The 14,841-nt window shown below is 39.7% G+C and overlaps 1 protein-coding gene across 3 annotated transcripts in view; it reads right to left on the reverse strand.

Annotated features, from left to right (window-relative positions):
* man1a2 (mannosidase, alpha, class 1A, member 2) overlaps positions 1-14,841 on the reverse strand; it is a 150,916-nt gene that overhangs the window by 135,756 nt on the left and 319 nt on the right. Inside the window, exons 1-2 of one of the 3 annotated variants that reach the window (XM_085250375.1) lie at positions 14,242-14,838; positions 12,931-13,441 (exon numbers count right to left, since the gene is read on the reverse strand). In XM_085250375.1, the coding sequence (XP_085106501.1) occupies positions 12,931-13,244 (314 nt within the window). In that variant the 5' untranslated portion in view covers positions 13,245-13,441; positions 14,242-14,838. Of the gene's footprint in view, positions 1-12,930; positions 13,442-13,560; positions 13,734-14,241; positions 14,839-14,841 lie in introns of those variants that run through there. The other 2 variants (XM_085250376.1, XM_085250374.1) reach the window with 2 other exon arrangements.

Genomic DNA, 14,841 nt, shown 5'->3' on the forward strand with positions numbered 1-14,841 from the left:
TAATCCAAATAGATTCTTATCAATTCCCACCCCTAGTAATCACTGCCCCACTGTGATGCTGAGCTGCAATTAATAACAGCAATAATCGCCAGTCTGTCTTTAGGCATCAACCCCCCCCATTTTCTCCATTTTTTTAAAAACACATTCAAAACTCAAAACCAAAAGCTTATAATTAAATTTATCATTTTTACCTAACCAGCTCCAGAAGTACACTCACACACAGATCTGTACTTGCCATACGGAGATTTTCTAAGAGGACACCTAATCCACCCTTTGTAAAGCAGCCCGTTTCTTAACGTGGGGAGCCATGCAGTTACACTGGATGCACACACTTATCAAAGATGATGGCTTGCTGCTAATTTCCAGTGATTTCCCAGATTCAGTCTGGGAGTTATTCCAGGAAAAATCTAGAACAGAGCCATCAACAGTTGAACTGCCTGTTAGTGATCAAATGTCGTTGTTATCATGTTGACTTTGTGCAGCATCGGCTACATGAGAGCCACCAAGAAATGTAGAAACTGGTCGAGAAAAAAAAACAGAAGAAAAAAAAAAAAATCTAGCCCATACACTATCTGTATCACTTAAAGAAATGTTGAAAATGGGACGATCGTGGCTCAAAGAGTTGGCAGTTCGTCTTGTAACCGGAAGGTTGCTGGTTCGAGCCCCGACTCGGACAGTCTTGGTCGTTGTGTCCTTGGGCAAGACACTTCACCTACCGCCTACTGGTGATGGCCAGAGGGGCCGATGCCGCGATATGGCAGCCTCGCTTCTGTCAGTCTGCCCCAGGGCAGCTGTGGCTACAACTGTAGCTGCCTCCACCAGTGTGTGAATGCGAGAGTGAATGAATAGTGGAATTGTACAGCGCTTTGAGGTTCTTGAAAAGCGCTATATAAATGCAATCCATTGAAAATGCCACTAACAGAGGTGGTGAAGAGAGAATTGTCATTTGTGAGTCAACTAGACTGTATCAGTCAGACTATAAATCAATTTTACCTGGTGTGTGATTCAGAGACACACGCACACACGTAAAGGCTAATGCCATGCTGTTATTACAGAATAATCATATAAACATCCATGTGGGGTGTATAACAGTCTACCGTTAGCTAAGAGACATTCAGCCCCAACTTAAAACACACTTCTTACTTCTCCTGAATTCCTCTGTTTTGATTTATTAAAAGGTGCATTTTTTTGAATGCACCTTGTATGACTTACTCTTGCCAATATGAGGCTTAAATCAAAAGCTCAATTTAGCAAGAAAAACGCCTTGTTTTTTCCATTCAGAAATTACTATTAAATATTACAAAATACATAAAAGGTTCAAAGTTTATGGATTCAGACATTTTGAACACCAGATAAAATAAATAATACAGTGCAAAATCATCTCATTTGTTACTGCAATTGAGTGATACGTGATGGAATCATTTTAATATGACTAACCATTTATTTCATATTTCTTAATACTCAACCTATGCCGGTGAGTAAATGCATGTATTCACCGACTTGCTCCTCCTGTTAACTTAAGGGATACTACACAAAGAAACCACACGCTGTGTTTTTGGCACGTATTGCTAAAAAGTTATATGGAAAAACTGGTTTAACAAACAATACAGAAACAAGGCCTGAAATCTCTGTTTCACACACCCAGACTTTACACTTCAGTCAATCTGAAGGGCTGCAGCTGTCGTCTACAAACAAAATACCATTACGATGATATGAAAAATGGAAAATTAAAAAAAGAAACAAAGACAGAAAATGTAATTTACACTAAGCAAGTCTGACTGTTTTCCTTTTCCAAAGCAACAGTGTCATGTTTGATGGAAGTCCATTGTATTTCTGCAGTCTAGTCACTTCTTAATACAACTAGCAGATGAAATCTATGGACAACAGACAAATCATTTGGCATCAGCATTCGTCAACATGGATCTCAAGGATGGACTTACATTTGATAAAGTATTCTGCATGTTTTGAAATCTATTCTGAAAGCAACAGCGTGAAAACATTAAAGGGGAATAGTAACAAGAACCTGTAAGCAGACGGGTGTATGGGTTTAAAGTATTTTCTTGACTTTCTTGAAGGCACATTTGATACTGTAAAACAATTCAGACATTCAGTTATTTAATTGTAACTTTAATTTTTAATTTCATCTTATATGCACCAACAGTTTTTTTATATAAGGGAAATTAAACATTGTCAATGTATTCGAAAATGTTGAATCTAGCAAGCTGGAATTTGAGAGCATGTTGGAGTTACTGGAAATCAAATATACTGGCTGCAAGGCAGCTGCTACCGCAGTGATCATTACTTTTAAAAAAGGCAGTACACACCACAACCACACTTAGACTGAGAAAACAGTCAAGAGGGTACTCACGCCCTAATATACTGGTTTACAGTATACTAAATAATACTAGAGTTAAAGCTTAATACCAACACCTGGGGGGGGGGGGGGGGGGGGGGGGGACCCACAATGAGGCCAACAAATGACTTTAAAAAAAAAAAAAAATAAAGATTAGAAAGATGTACTCCCTGACAGAAACCTTCCAATTATCTGGACTTGAGATAGCACTAGGAGTACACTAGCCTGTGACCCCTTAAGGCTGGGGTTGTGACTATCACGTAATTTCTAATGTTTAAGTGGCTATCATCAGCTTACATAGTATCTGAGAGACATTTTTTTGACAACTATAATTTTAGACAGAAAGGCAGAATTAGCAGCTGCTCTAACCATATATAACAGCTTCTAACATAACTGATAGGCCAAAACAAAATCAATTCTTTCATCTATTTGCAAAACAAGCAGGGCCGTTTGCAGCTGAATTTCTGACCATCATTCAGCTACGGTTGTTAGACTTCTTAAAGCAATCAAAATATTGGAAAATTACACTGTTGTCAAAGGCTTAAGGCCATTATAGGTCCATTTTTAGCTTCAAAACTTGAAGCCCCATCGACTTGCTTTAGATCTAACTTTTATAACTGTTCTACATTGTTTGCTGACGCGTAAAAAACCCATTTTGTCTTGGCAAGGTACTTTGCTTTCCTTTTAGCTCTGAACAACAGAAGCCACTATTAAATAGCTTCACCCCTGTTAAATCCACTAAACAGTACGGATGGTTTCACGAGCTTCTGTGATAGGTGGGCCTGCAAATACAAACAAGCACGCCTTGATTATCACCAGGCATAAACACACGCACACATACACACAAACACAAGAAAAATTAATAAATAAAACTACAGAGATTTACTTTGCAGCTGACAGGGAAATTAAGCATGAAGACACAGGAATGATATCACACTAAATGTGATAAATAAAGGTGCTCCTATGTTGGCTTGGACCTTAAATATGATCTGCTGCGCTGCTATGTTGATTTATGGCCCTATCATAGTGCAAAAGCAAAGTTACGGCCCTGCAACACTAACAATAACTGGCAATGTAATAAGTAGCAAAACCAAGGTACTAGTGGTCACATGACTAAAATCCATTGGAGGGATGCAGTACAAAAAGGTTGTACCTGTAGATTTTCTGCTACTTACAGGTGTGTCTGAATCATAAACTCACTTGTCTCATAACACTGTTCACAATTAAACTACTTGTGTTGTACTTGTATTGTTGTACTATTTCATTTGAAGAATTGAAACAGAAACTGATGCATAACACTAGGGCTGCTCAATTAATCGAATTTTAATCACGATTACGATCTGGGCTTTCAACGATCATTTAAAATGACTGAGCCGATTATTAGCCTCTCCCTCGTGCTTTACTCTCGCGCTGCTCTGTGTGGCAAATCCAGCGCACCTCTCTGCATTTTGAACAAGTGTCACAACAATTAAGAGCAGCGGTCCCCAACCTTTTTTGCGCCACGGACCGGTTTATGCCCGACAATATTTTCATGGACCGGCCTTTAAGGTGTCGCGGATAAATACAACAAAATAAAACTAGTACCTAGGGATGGGTATCGTTTAGGTTTTATCCGATACCTCTCATGTTTAGCCGTTTCCCTCTTTTTCTTTGGTCATTTTAGCCTTTTTGGCCAGGGTGAAGGGAGTATCTGCCATCAAACAAGAAGACAGCCGCATGTACCTATGATGATGTTTGCTAGTTCACCTTACATGCATTAATGTAATAACGTGGTTAGCCTACTCAACGTAAATTACACACGAACAACATTAAGCTACTCACGCAGAGAAGAACGGCTGCTGCTGCATCATCATCCTCATCATTTCTGCTACACTGGCAGGGCTAGGGGCCAGGACTCTCCTCTTCGTGTTTTTGGGGATGTTGCTAACTCTGGGTCCGATAACAGACACCACACCCGCAGTAGATGTGCTCGGTGTGAGGTCTCGCAGCAAGCTATCAAATACGGTGCATTTCTCGGCTTTTAAAAAAAAAAAAAACGCTATGCGTCGCCAGGTGTTTCATCGGATTCGAGGTGTTACCTCCTTTGACAGTATCACAGTATCAGCTTAAAGCACTTGTTGCAGGCTGCTAAGTTTGCATATTTTGCTGTGAAGTACAGCCAGACTTTTGACCGCTTCGCCTTGGGCATTTTTAATCTGTAGCTCTGCTCTAAAAGAACGTACGCACCTGGCCCCGCCTACTATCCTCGGAAACGTAAAATGATTGGCTAGAAGTGTATCACAGCTCAGGAAAAAAAAGCACCGAAATAAAGCACCGAAATGTGCGCTGCTTTTCGATCTGGTTACTACCGTTTATGTCAGAACCAGTACCCATCCCTACTAGTACCGGTACCGAAAAAAAGAAGATTTATTCATAACACACGTGAAAAGACCCAGGAAAACCGAGTAAACGATAACAAAATAACGCTGAAAACCGATAAAAACCCTGAAAACTATACATTTCACACCTAAACCTCAACTCTCGCGGCCTGGTACCAAACGACTCACGGACCGGTACCGGTCCGAGGCCCGGGGGTTGGAGACCGCTGATCTAATACAAATCATTCTGAACTTTGCTTTTAGCTTCAGTTGCATGAAAAGGTTTATGTACCTATAATATACTAATAATTGTAGTTGTATAATAAAAGTATTTACTCTAATCAATAAACAATCCTGACTCCAGAAAGTACAACTTCACTGAAAGTTAGCTTCAGTGATACAAGTGGGGATTCTGAGGTTGAAGGCACGTACTCCTGTTTCTACAAAGTTTGGTTATTCACAAAGCCTGATCATTTCAGACAGTGCACAAGAACAGACAATGCTTCCAGTTCCAGAATCTAATAAGAAAATACCTTACATTTTACTTCTGCTGGCTGCAAAAGAGACTTCCAGTATAGAAGTTTATGGGAAAATGACCATCAGCTCCCTTTGCTCTGTGACTTTAATAAACTCTTTCCTGATGTCCTTAAGGGATTATTCACTGAAAAAGGAACATTGTAAATTGTAGTCCAAAACAGAAAAATAAAACAAAACAAAAGAGGATGAAGCTGACAGGGAATGAATGACAGTTGACCAATGAGGTGTTTATAAAGCCACAATAAGACAAACTGTGGAAACAAAGGAAAATCAGCAGGCACACTGCTCTCCTCAGGGGTCGGAGTCCTGCAAAGATCACAGGAAGAGAACAATTTGACCTCTTAAATGAGGTGAAGAAGAGCCAAACACCTGCAGGAACTTCTACAGCCGTTGTAACCACTGGTTTTCTGTCCTCTATGGAAAAAAAATACTTTATATTAAAGATTTAAGGCAATACATCTGAAATGTACAAAGACTCTTCTGCATTTTGTAAATAATTTTTGTTTTGTTTGTTTTTTAATATCCTTGCCAATAGGCCTGCCGATTATAGCAAAAAATGTAATCTCAATACCTTTTGTTAATATGGGTATCCAACCTCTTAGCATCATTTAGCCTTATTATTTACAGATTTTGAGGTAAAAAATTTTATTTAACCTATCTTTTCAGAAACTAAATTAAACAAGCTACAGCCTTTTCTGGACCGAATTTGATCAAATGGCCTCAGCCCACCCAGTTACCCAACTCTAAAGCATGGTGAAGGGAGCATCATGGTTTGTGGGTGATTTGTTATGTCATGACCAGTACATTTTAAAATCATTGAGAAAAAGAAATGAACAGGTCATAGCTGTATGAAGACATTTTAAAGCAGAATGTCAAAGCAGCAGTCCAAAATTTAATAAACTGGAAAGCTTTGGTGCAATGTACAATGATCCAAAGCACAAAATGACATCAACAATAATGGTATGATTGGACAAAAATTAAAGTTCATGTTTTGGATATACCATTTAACCCAACTGAGATGCTTTTCGATTGTTTGAAAATGCTGTTCAATCGGTAATATTAATAATAAAGTTTTGTAAGTTTTGTAAGGAGTGGTCCAGAAGTGTTGCAGAAGGTTCTGTGAGTTACTAAATTCACATAACAAGGTCGCATAATTTTATCAGTGTTTTGAAGTGTGCCCTATTAGTGTGTTATGAATTCAGTCTGACTGCATCTGTCTATATTTGAGACTTGAAGGTGAAGATTACATCACAATTTAAGAGAAATTAAATCTTAAAACCCAATAATTCCAAAGTGTACAGAAACTTTTTCTTGCAACCGTGTTTGGTGACATGGGGATATGACACTCATGATGCGAGATTAGTAAAGAAATGACATCTTCCACTGCGGGAGAGGGAGATTGAAATAGTCTACACAGATGGTGCACCTAATACCTCCAGACACAAGCCCTTTTTATTAGTTTTTATATAACACTTTATGGAAAAAGACAGGAAGGTGCCAAAATGCATGTGGATGCCGAGGCAGGTTCACTGAACCACAGAAGGAGCTACTGATAGATGATCTGATATTTACCGGACAATAAAGGCAAATAATCATTCAGAGGACAGGTTATTGCAGTATTGACTTCGGTAATTCCCAAACTACAGGAGGCCTGGATGGACCAGGCAGAATTCAAATCTTCATTATAATATAAAAAGATGCCTTTTTGTCCAGTTGAAAGAAAATGTGTTGCTCTAAGAAAATATAGATACACATTATAAACATTTTTCCTCATAAATGTTTACTGTAGATTCACTAAAAAGGAGAAGACCACAGCCAAATAGAGGTTAAAATTGGTGGCAGATGGCATTTCTGTCAAACCCCACTGGACACCCTGGCAAGTATCCAGTATGAATGTTCATGTCCAAACCAGGACAACACAATTATATTATTACTCACACCAAGAATAAATGAATAGATTTGTTGGATTGGGATGGCCAATAAGGTTTAAACTGATCATATGTAATAATAATAATAATAATAATAATAATAATAATAATAACTAAAAAACAACAACAACAACAACAAAACAATAAGGCACAAAATGACAATTCATTATTTTTCATTATAAATGGTTTCATCTAAAATGTCATCACAGTTTCTTGATCCCTTCTGCAATATTTTCAGTCTGCTTTGTTATTCAACCACCTCTTTAAAGTCCAAACACATTTTAAATTTGTCTTGTAATACCTAAAACCACTATCCATCCAGTCAACACTAAATACCAACCAGGATGTCTGTATATGTGATCATAAAGGGTTAGAATAAGGATCATTTTTCTCTGACTTCTACATTTCTACTGTAGCTGATAAAATGTCACTGCTTCTGCCAACATGCCCTCTTGCCCCTTTTACAGATTACAGTGCTGCACCTGGCTAGTCCTATGTTGTTTGAGCCAGAACAGAACAAACCCAAGGCAGGATCATTACTGGCCTCACAGTATGTTGAGCTCAACTGGGCTTTATAGCCGAGCATTCAAACAGCAAAGCCTAAGACTTAAACTTGTAAACATCCATTCTGATTTTAAATGTCTATTTACCAAAAGGATCTTTACATAAGGCGAAAGATTTAATTCTCAGGTATTATGGCATCAATATAATAAGCCAATATAATAAGCAGCCATGGTATAAGTCAGAACAGAAATGCAAAGAACTTCCTTGAATGTTCCACCAATCTAACAACTCCATTCTTTAATGTCTGTTAAGCATCTTGTTACTTGTCTTCAGCATAGTTTTAATAAGATAACGGGTGGAAGATCTAAAATATCTTCAGTTTTAAAAGCCAACTATTTCAGTGCTGATCTGAAAACCTCAGCAGAGAAACACCCTCTACTGTTCAGGTAGAAAACTCAAAATTATGCTGAAAGATGCTAAATAATCACCGAAGCATCATACTAGCCAAAATACAGACGCTTGACCAGAAAATAATGCCTTGCAGACAGGAAGGTTACGATGCCTTGCATTATATTCAGTGACACGTATTTACAGCAACAGGGCAACTTTCAACTCTTAAGTGGGTTATTTTATTATGGGCTGTTTTTATTTTCAAAATGTTAGAAGCTTAACAAGTTCTTCTTATGTCTCTACAATAAACTCAGGCATGTCATTGCTCATCAGTCACATAAGGGTCCAGTTAAACCAATTTAACCTGCAAACCCACCTACTGGTCATGCTATGTAACTACCAAAGCGAAAAACATCAAGTAAACTAAAAGTTAACTTGTTTTTGAATAAGCCCACAGAAACCAAGGGAAACCCTGGAAGCAGCGCAACTCCTCCTGGGTGTTTACAAAAACCAACACTCAATGTTCAGTCCGGCACCATGTGAGCAAGGCTACACATACCTCTTCCCCATTACATTTCGTTTCTCCAAAAATTCAATGGCTGGATACCAGCATAGATTAATAACCTTTTCTCCCTCATAAGCTTTACAGGACTATTAACAGGTTGAGCTCGTGAACAAAGAACTGGTTCTGTGGGGGTTTCTGCGGCCGAATAAAGCAAAGGTGAAATTATTATGAGCGTGTTTGGGTTCCTGCGGGTCTCTTTAAATGCTAGCACACCTCATTTTCCTGAGGCTGTTTGAACCCAGAGTCCTCTGGAGCACACAATAACCACTTTAAGAACAGCTGAGGCAGCTATACCAACAAGCAAACTGAACAGATTTCAATAAGCTGTTATAAGAAGGGGTGGAGAGGATAAAAACACCTCACATGAATGCTTGTGTAAGGTTAAAATACACGGAGCACATATTCCTGACTTTGAATTTGCATAAAACTAATTTCCAGACAGGAAGGTTACGATTACTCTTCCTCTGTAAAACACAGTGACATCTCAGTGGCTGTATTTTAATCACATTTCATATACTCCTCTTAATTTCCGTCAAATGTGAAGCAACGTATTTATATTTTTTCTGTCCTTGGTATATCCTTGAAAATGGACGGCAGTGAAGATGCTCATAACTGTGTAGCTTTTTTCCCCCCCGCTCACAGCCATGTTATTAATTCCAAGGAGTTGCTCACTAAGCAATTAAAAATCCATGAATCTGAATACAAAGCTGAAAAAGGCTATAAAAAAATAAAGAAATATAAAAAAAAGTATTCAGTTCATTAAGAAGAAGAAGAAATGCCTTCTGCCATCTGTGACTGCACACTGAACCTACTGGAATCTCATTTAAACAGCTTACCCAAAACATGAAGAGTACGTTGAATGGGATTTATTTCAAGCCTGCAGCATGGAAGTTTAAAGCAATGTTGCCGAGCCCTTGTAATGCATATCAATCCATTTTTTGAAGGCTATAATTCTTCCTGCGAATGTCAAGTTTCTTTTTCTATCTGACTTTCTCAGAAGCTAAGTTTATCCCCCATGACGATAACCTCAGTTAGTATACTGCTGTGTGTGTCTGATGCTACGTCACGTTCCTCTGTAGCTCTGGAAAACCAATCGCTCGCAGCGGATTTAAAATTCATCCAGTTCGACACACCAGTGAGGAAGTGTTTAAGCAGACATCAGATTTCAAATTCTGATTTACTAAAACATACTGATATGTATAACATACTCCAAGGTGATGAAATTTGAACTATCCATCTACTAGTTCAAATTAGGAAAGGCCTAAATGTAACGCACGTTTAATTATATGTAAAACTCCCATGTTCCAGCTTTATAGTGACACAGTTCACAAGACTAACTGCGTTCACACTAGGCATGTGCACGGTCAACAAGACATTTATACACTGCTACTCTTGCTAGTAGGCACCAGAAATACTAGTCGGTTAAATCTATTATTGTTGTTTTACTAAGTTACCTGTTGGTTCAAAGATGTTACAACGCCACCTGAGACCAACTAGTGCTGCAGCCCTGACAAATGCCTGAGACCCCCTCGCTCTCTGTGAGGGAACTTGAAATGAAACAGATTGAAAGTAAGAAGATGACAGCTGCGTGAAACACCACAGCTCTGCAGTACATTGATGAAGAAAATGAACTTTTGTATGTTGGCTGTGTGAGAGAAAACTGGCATATAACCACACTGAAGTGGTCCAAGTAATTTGTAACCACATTATGCACAGACGTGGATGCTAGCCTGCCATGAAAGGGGCTACTGCTGCTAGCAAACATTTATCAAACTAATCTGACACTGTGTGGCCCCAGCGGTATACACGGCACAAAGTGCTGCACATTTCACCAACATTCATAACAAGATTTGAATGTTGAGGAATCCGTTAATGGTCTCAAATGACTCCTAAATTCATACACAGCTATTCTAAGGTCAGTGTTTATCCTTGTCTGTTAGATTGCGCCCAGCGTCTTCTGCCTTTTACACTAGTTAACTAGTCTGATTTTTTTTCCTGTCTCGTTCAAATGACTTGTAAATTAGTCCCCAGGAACATCCTGGGGACCATTTTGTTTTGGACGTGCCCAGAAATGAAATATAGGAGTAGAGTCGAGAAGACCTCAGTGACGAGTAGAGTAGAAGTATTTGAAGCAAAACATGACTGCCACTTATGGTGAAGCAAGAATAACTCCAAGTTTCCCACCTCGACATTTAAAAAAAACAAAAAAAACTTGATAATACGCAGCACCATTTGAGCCCAGCACTGCCTGTTCTGTTTGTCTGAGTCGTTGGACAACAGCAATTACGTTATTTCAAGCAGGCAGCATTGAAAGAAAGGCTTTCAGAATGAAAATATGAACGGGCATCACAGGGAATAAGGAGGCAAAATGCAACGTTGAAACTGTGGGAGAAACTGCTTGGTAATACCCTGCCAAGATTTCAGATAAACTAATGACGTCCGTTACTAGCTTGCAGATGACCTTTTCTATGAAATTGTTCTTCTCACCTGCCCTTTGGCACTCATGCATGTCATAAATATTTTGTGGCTGCAAAATAATATGCATGTGCTTGAATGATTCATACGTGAATGAGTTATGCCAGCGAAAGACCACTCCAATAGAAGGACAATAACTACTGTTAGTTCTTTGGCTACACTGAAAGCACAGTAATGTTTGTGGAACATGTGTGTAGCAGAGCTTGTTAGTAGATACACCTGAAGAGCACGTTCTACTTAAGATTATGTTAGTTAACAGGAAAACAAGACTTGAGGATTTATTTCATGGGTTCTGTTGTGTTTTTAGCTTTTGAAAACAGCACAGCACTGTGGAACTGTCACTATCTACTGGCTGTTAACTGGATTTTGGTGTCAATTCCTCAGACCGGTCTGATTTTGTGATTGCTAAATAGATCTCCGCAGCATATTCCCACTTCTTACACACTAATCTTACGCACGGTGTAGCCACTTTGATTGAAACAGTGAAAATGCACCGTTGCAGCATGTGCAGTGGAAACTGCCTACAACTGTTAGACAGTTGTTCGGTGTAGTGTAATTTTGAAACAGCATGTTAAAAATGAATCTGTGCATTTTCACTAGCTTGTGTTTTCTGTCCATTTTAGCATGTTATTCAGTAAAGGAGGATCACAGCTGTGCTTGTTGGGTAATTTAGCTGGAACTCAGCAGAAGAAATGCTAGTACTCTCATGAGATCAAGCCTGCCATGAGATCTACATACATTTAGTGTTCTATGGTGTTTTTCCATGTTAGTTGGATGAACACTTGTTGGGAAACACTTGGAAAACCACTTGTCATTAACCTGACTAACTCCATCTTCACTTCTGGTGTTGCACTACGTGTTCTACTCCACCCTTCCCACCTCATATGTACACGTACACAGTGAAACCCACAGATTGCAGCCTGGTAACAGAGAGAAATTATGAGAGAACCTGGCGTGACTAGAAATGAATGCAGCAGAGGCACTCACACTGCTCTGAAATGAACACAGCAGTACAAATTAGGTAAATACAAGGTTTAGTTTCTTTTCTATCATTTAAATACTGATTTTTAAAAAAGTAAATGTTTCTGTCAGTGTTCCAGAGTCAGTTGAGATATCATTTGATAGATGCACATGAACCTTGTGCAGAGCACTGCATTCCAAAAGGCACAACACTATTAGAGATACCAAACACTGACCCTGATTTAGGAGGGAGAAAGCGCCTCAGAACGATAGCTGGACAGAACAAATGATAAATGTCAACACTGAAGCCCAAAGTGACCAGTATGTAGCTCACTGCTGACACTAATTTCCAAGCCTGTTTAAGCAGTCACTAAGGCTTTTCAAACAGCCTGTGTGTTCTAGATCATCAAGTTCAACAATGTCTGCCTGCGGGACAAAACAGCAAAACTCAGGCCAAGGTGATAAAATGCCTGCTCTTAAAGAACTAAAACCATTAGACCTAGTGGAGAAACAAAGGGCGAGAGAGCACAGAGCACACTCAGCTGTGCAAAGGAATACGGAACAAAATGAAAGGAGCATTTGTGCTGACGTGTATCACTTGGCAAACAGTAACACACATCCAGAGGCGTCAGATTGTTTGAAAAAACGTGTCAAGACACCTGTTTGAATGACATAAGCTATGTAAAGAACCAAAGATAAACTAAGTACTTACTAATATGTAAGAAAACCAGTTGTTTCTGATCTCCTTATTCACTGTCAAATACACACAGAATATATATATATATATACATATACTTATTTAAATGAAGACACGCTAGCTCTTTCTTTTCTACACTTAACAATACATCTGTGGGCCCTTACCTGTGTCTGTGCTCATCGTGTCCTCCCTGTCCATGTATGATCACCTGTCCTGAGGCGTGCTTGCCCTCCTTGGGTGTGTCAATATGAGGGATAAGCACATCCTCCAAGCCCAGGTCAAAGCGCTTGTGCTTGGAATTATCTGGGAGGAAAAAGAAGGCCCCAAAGCATAAGGTGATGAAGGCACTGAGGATGAGGAGGAGGATGAACTTCTCAGAGAGCCTCAACGTGGCCCTATGGTGCGGGAAGGAGGAGGCACCCGGCGACAGAGTGGGTATCCTGCGGCCCGACAGCGGTAGTAGAGCCGGCGTTGTCATCTTTTGACCGTTTGAAATTGACTTTACTAGGGATGGGGTAAGGTGGGTTTCACAGGTGCCACGGGTTGCTGTAGCGGCATGCACCGACTGGTTAACTTTATTATCTCATCCCTGCTTTGGTAGGTCCAGAAACCAAAAGAGGCAGAGATCCCTCAGTAACAGGGTGACTTGTCAGCAGGAACATGGCCATGATAGTTCTGAAAAAAAGTACACAGAGGCATTCAGTTAGGAGACAAAAAAAATCAAATGAGAGCATATTTAACAGACTAAACACCATTGTAGAAAAACCTTGCCTTTTCCTTCCTTCATTTTTTACCATTTTTTTAGATAGTCAATGCTCTCTATGCACTGGCAGGATAGACGAGTTGATGTCCTTTATAGTCTTTCCTTCAGTTGTCATTTCTCCACCTTGGCAGCATGTCTTTTGTAACCACTAGTATCCTCTCACCATGCACTCTCCCTGACAGGCTTCTACTGAGCCAAACAGCTCTGAATTACAATCAAAAGCAAAGTGACAGCTCAAGTAAATGGCATGTCTTATATCAAGCAAGAGCTGATATATTAGAGTAATAAACAATCCTTTTGGCTTGCTATGGTGATTTTAACAACATGTCATCTGGAAAATAGTCTCTCACTCTCTTTCTCTTTCCACAAACACACACAAAAGACTTAATCCTTTGGCCATGAGAAAAATGATAGATTTTCCAAGAGGCTTAAGGTATCAAGAGTTTGTGTAGTATCTGTTCGATCAAGTGTCCTTTACGCATACTGGCTGTAGTGCCACCGCAGAGTGAGCACAGCTTTCTTTCTACAGTTTCATCTTATTGCAGTGGTGTATTTCTTGCTACCACACATGTATCATGATAAAAAGCACAAAAGTAACACACAATGCACAGTTGTGTTCCAAACTCTAGCCAAAAAAAGGGAGTAAGCCGCGCTTTCTAAGTACATTGCATGCCTGTTTTCTGTGCTGTACTACATCTGAATATCAACCCACCTATTAAACACCCGTGGGCTATACTGGAAAAGATAAGGGTTTTATTCCCTCGTGCCGGCAGATGTGGAAAGAAGACGTGGGGCAAATGTCTCATTCGGCTCAGCAGCTGCTCCAAGTGCGAATGTAAAGGATGGATGGAAATGAAGCAAGTACCCCTTTAAAGACAAACATTGCTATTCGTACTAAAGCCTGCGGGGTTGGCGCTAGACAGTGTTAACAGAGCCCTGTTTTTCCTGTACTTTTCCATCATGTTGGTATGGAGCTGCGTCTCCACGCAGAATACCAAGTTCATTCTGTGACAGTGCCAGCCTGTGTGAGGTGATTAGCCAATACAAAACGCTAGCTAACAAGCAAATGCGCTAACTTACCCGGCTAATACTGGCTAGCAATGGAAAGAAAAAAGGAAAATAAAGTTCCTGTCAACGCTCAGGGGGAAACCCACACAATAAATACAAATAGCCCGACATACGCGTTTCGGTCCGTTGACATTTGAGCTACCCCGGAGGTTGTAAAGACAGAGCTTTAAAACCCTCAGCCTGCCCAGGTGCTAGCTATTTGGCTACAAGGCTAGCACTAGCTAGCTGGCTGGCTGCGAATTGA

The sequence above is a fragment of the Mchenga conophoros genome, linkage group LG16 (assembly GCF_057382185.1).
Source record: "Mchenga conophoros isolate Kocher_MC1m ecotype Shallow Benthic linkage group LG16, M_conophoros_male_GT1.1, whole genome shotgun sequence".
Taxonomy (NCBI): domain Eukaryota; kingdom Metazoa; phylum Chordata; class Actinopteri; order Cichliformes; family Cichlidae; genus Mchenga; species Mchenga conophoros.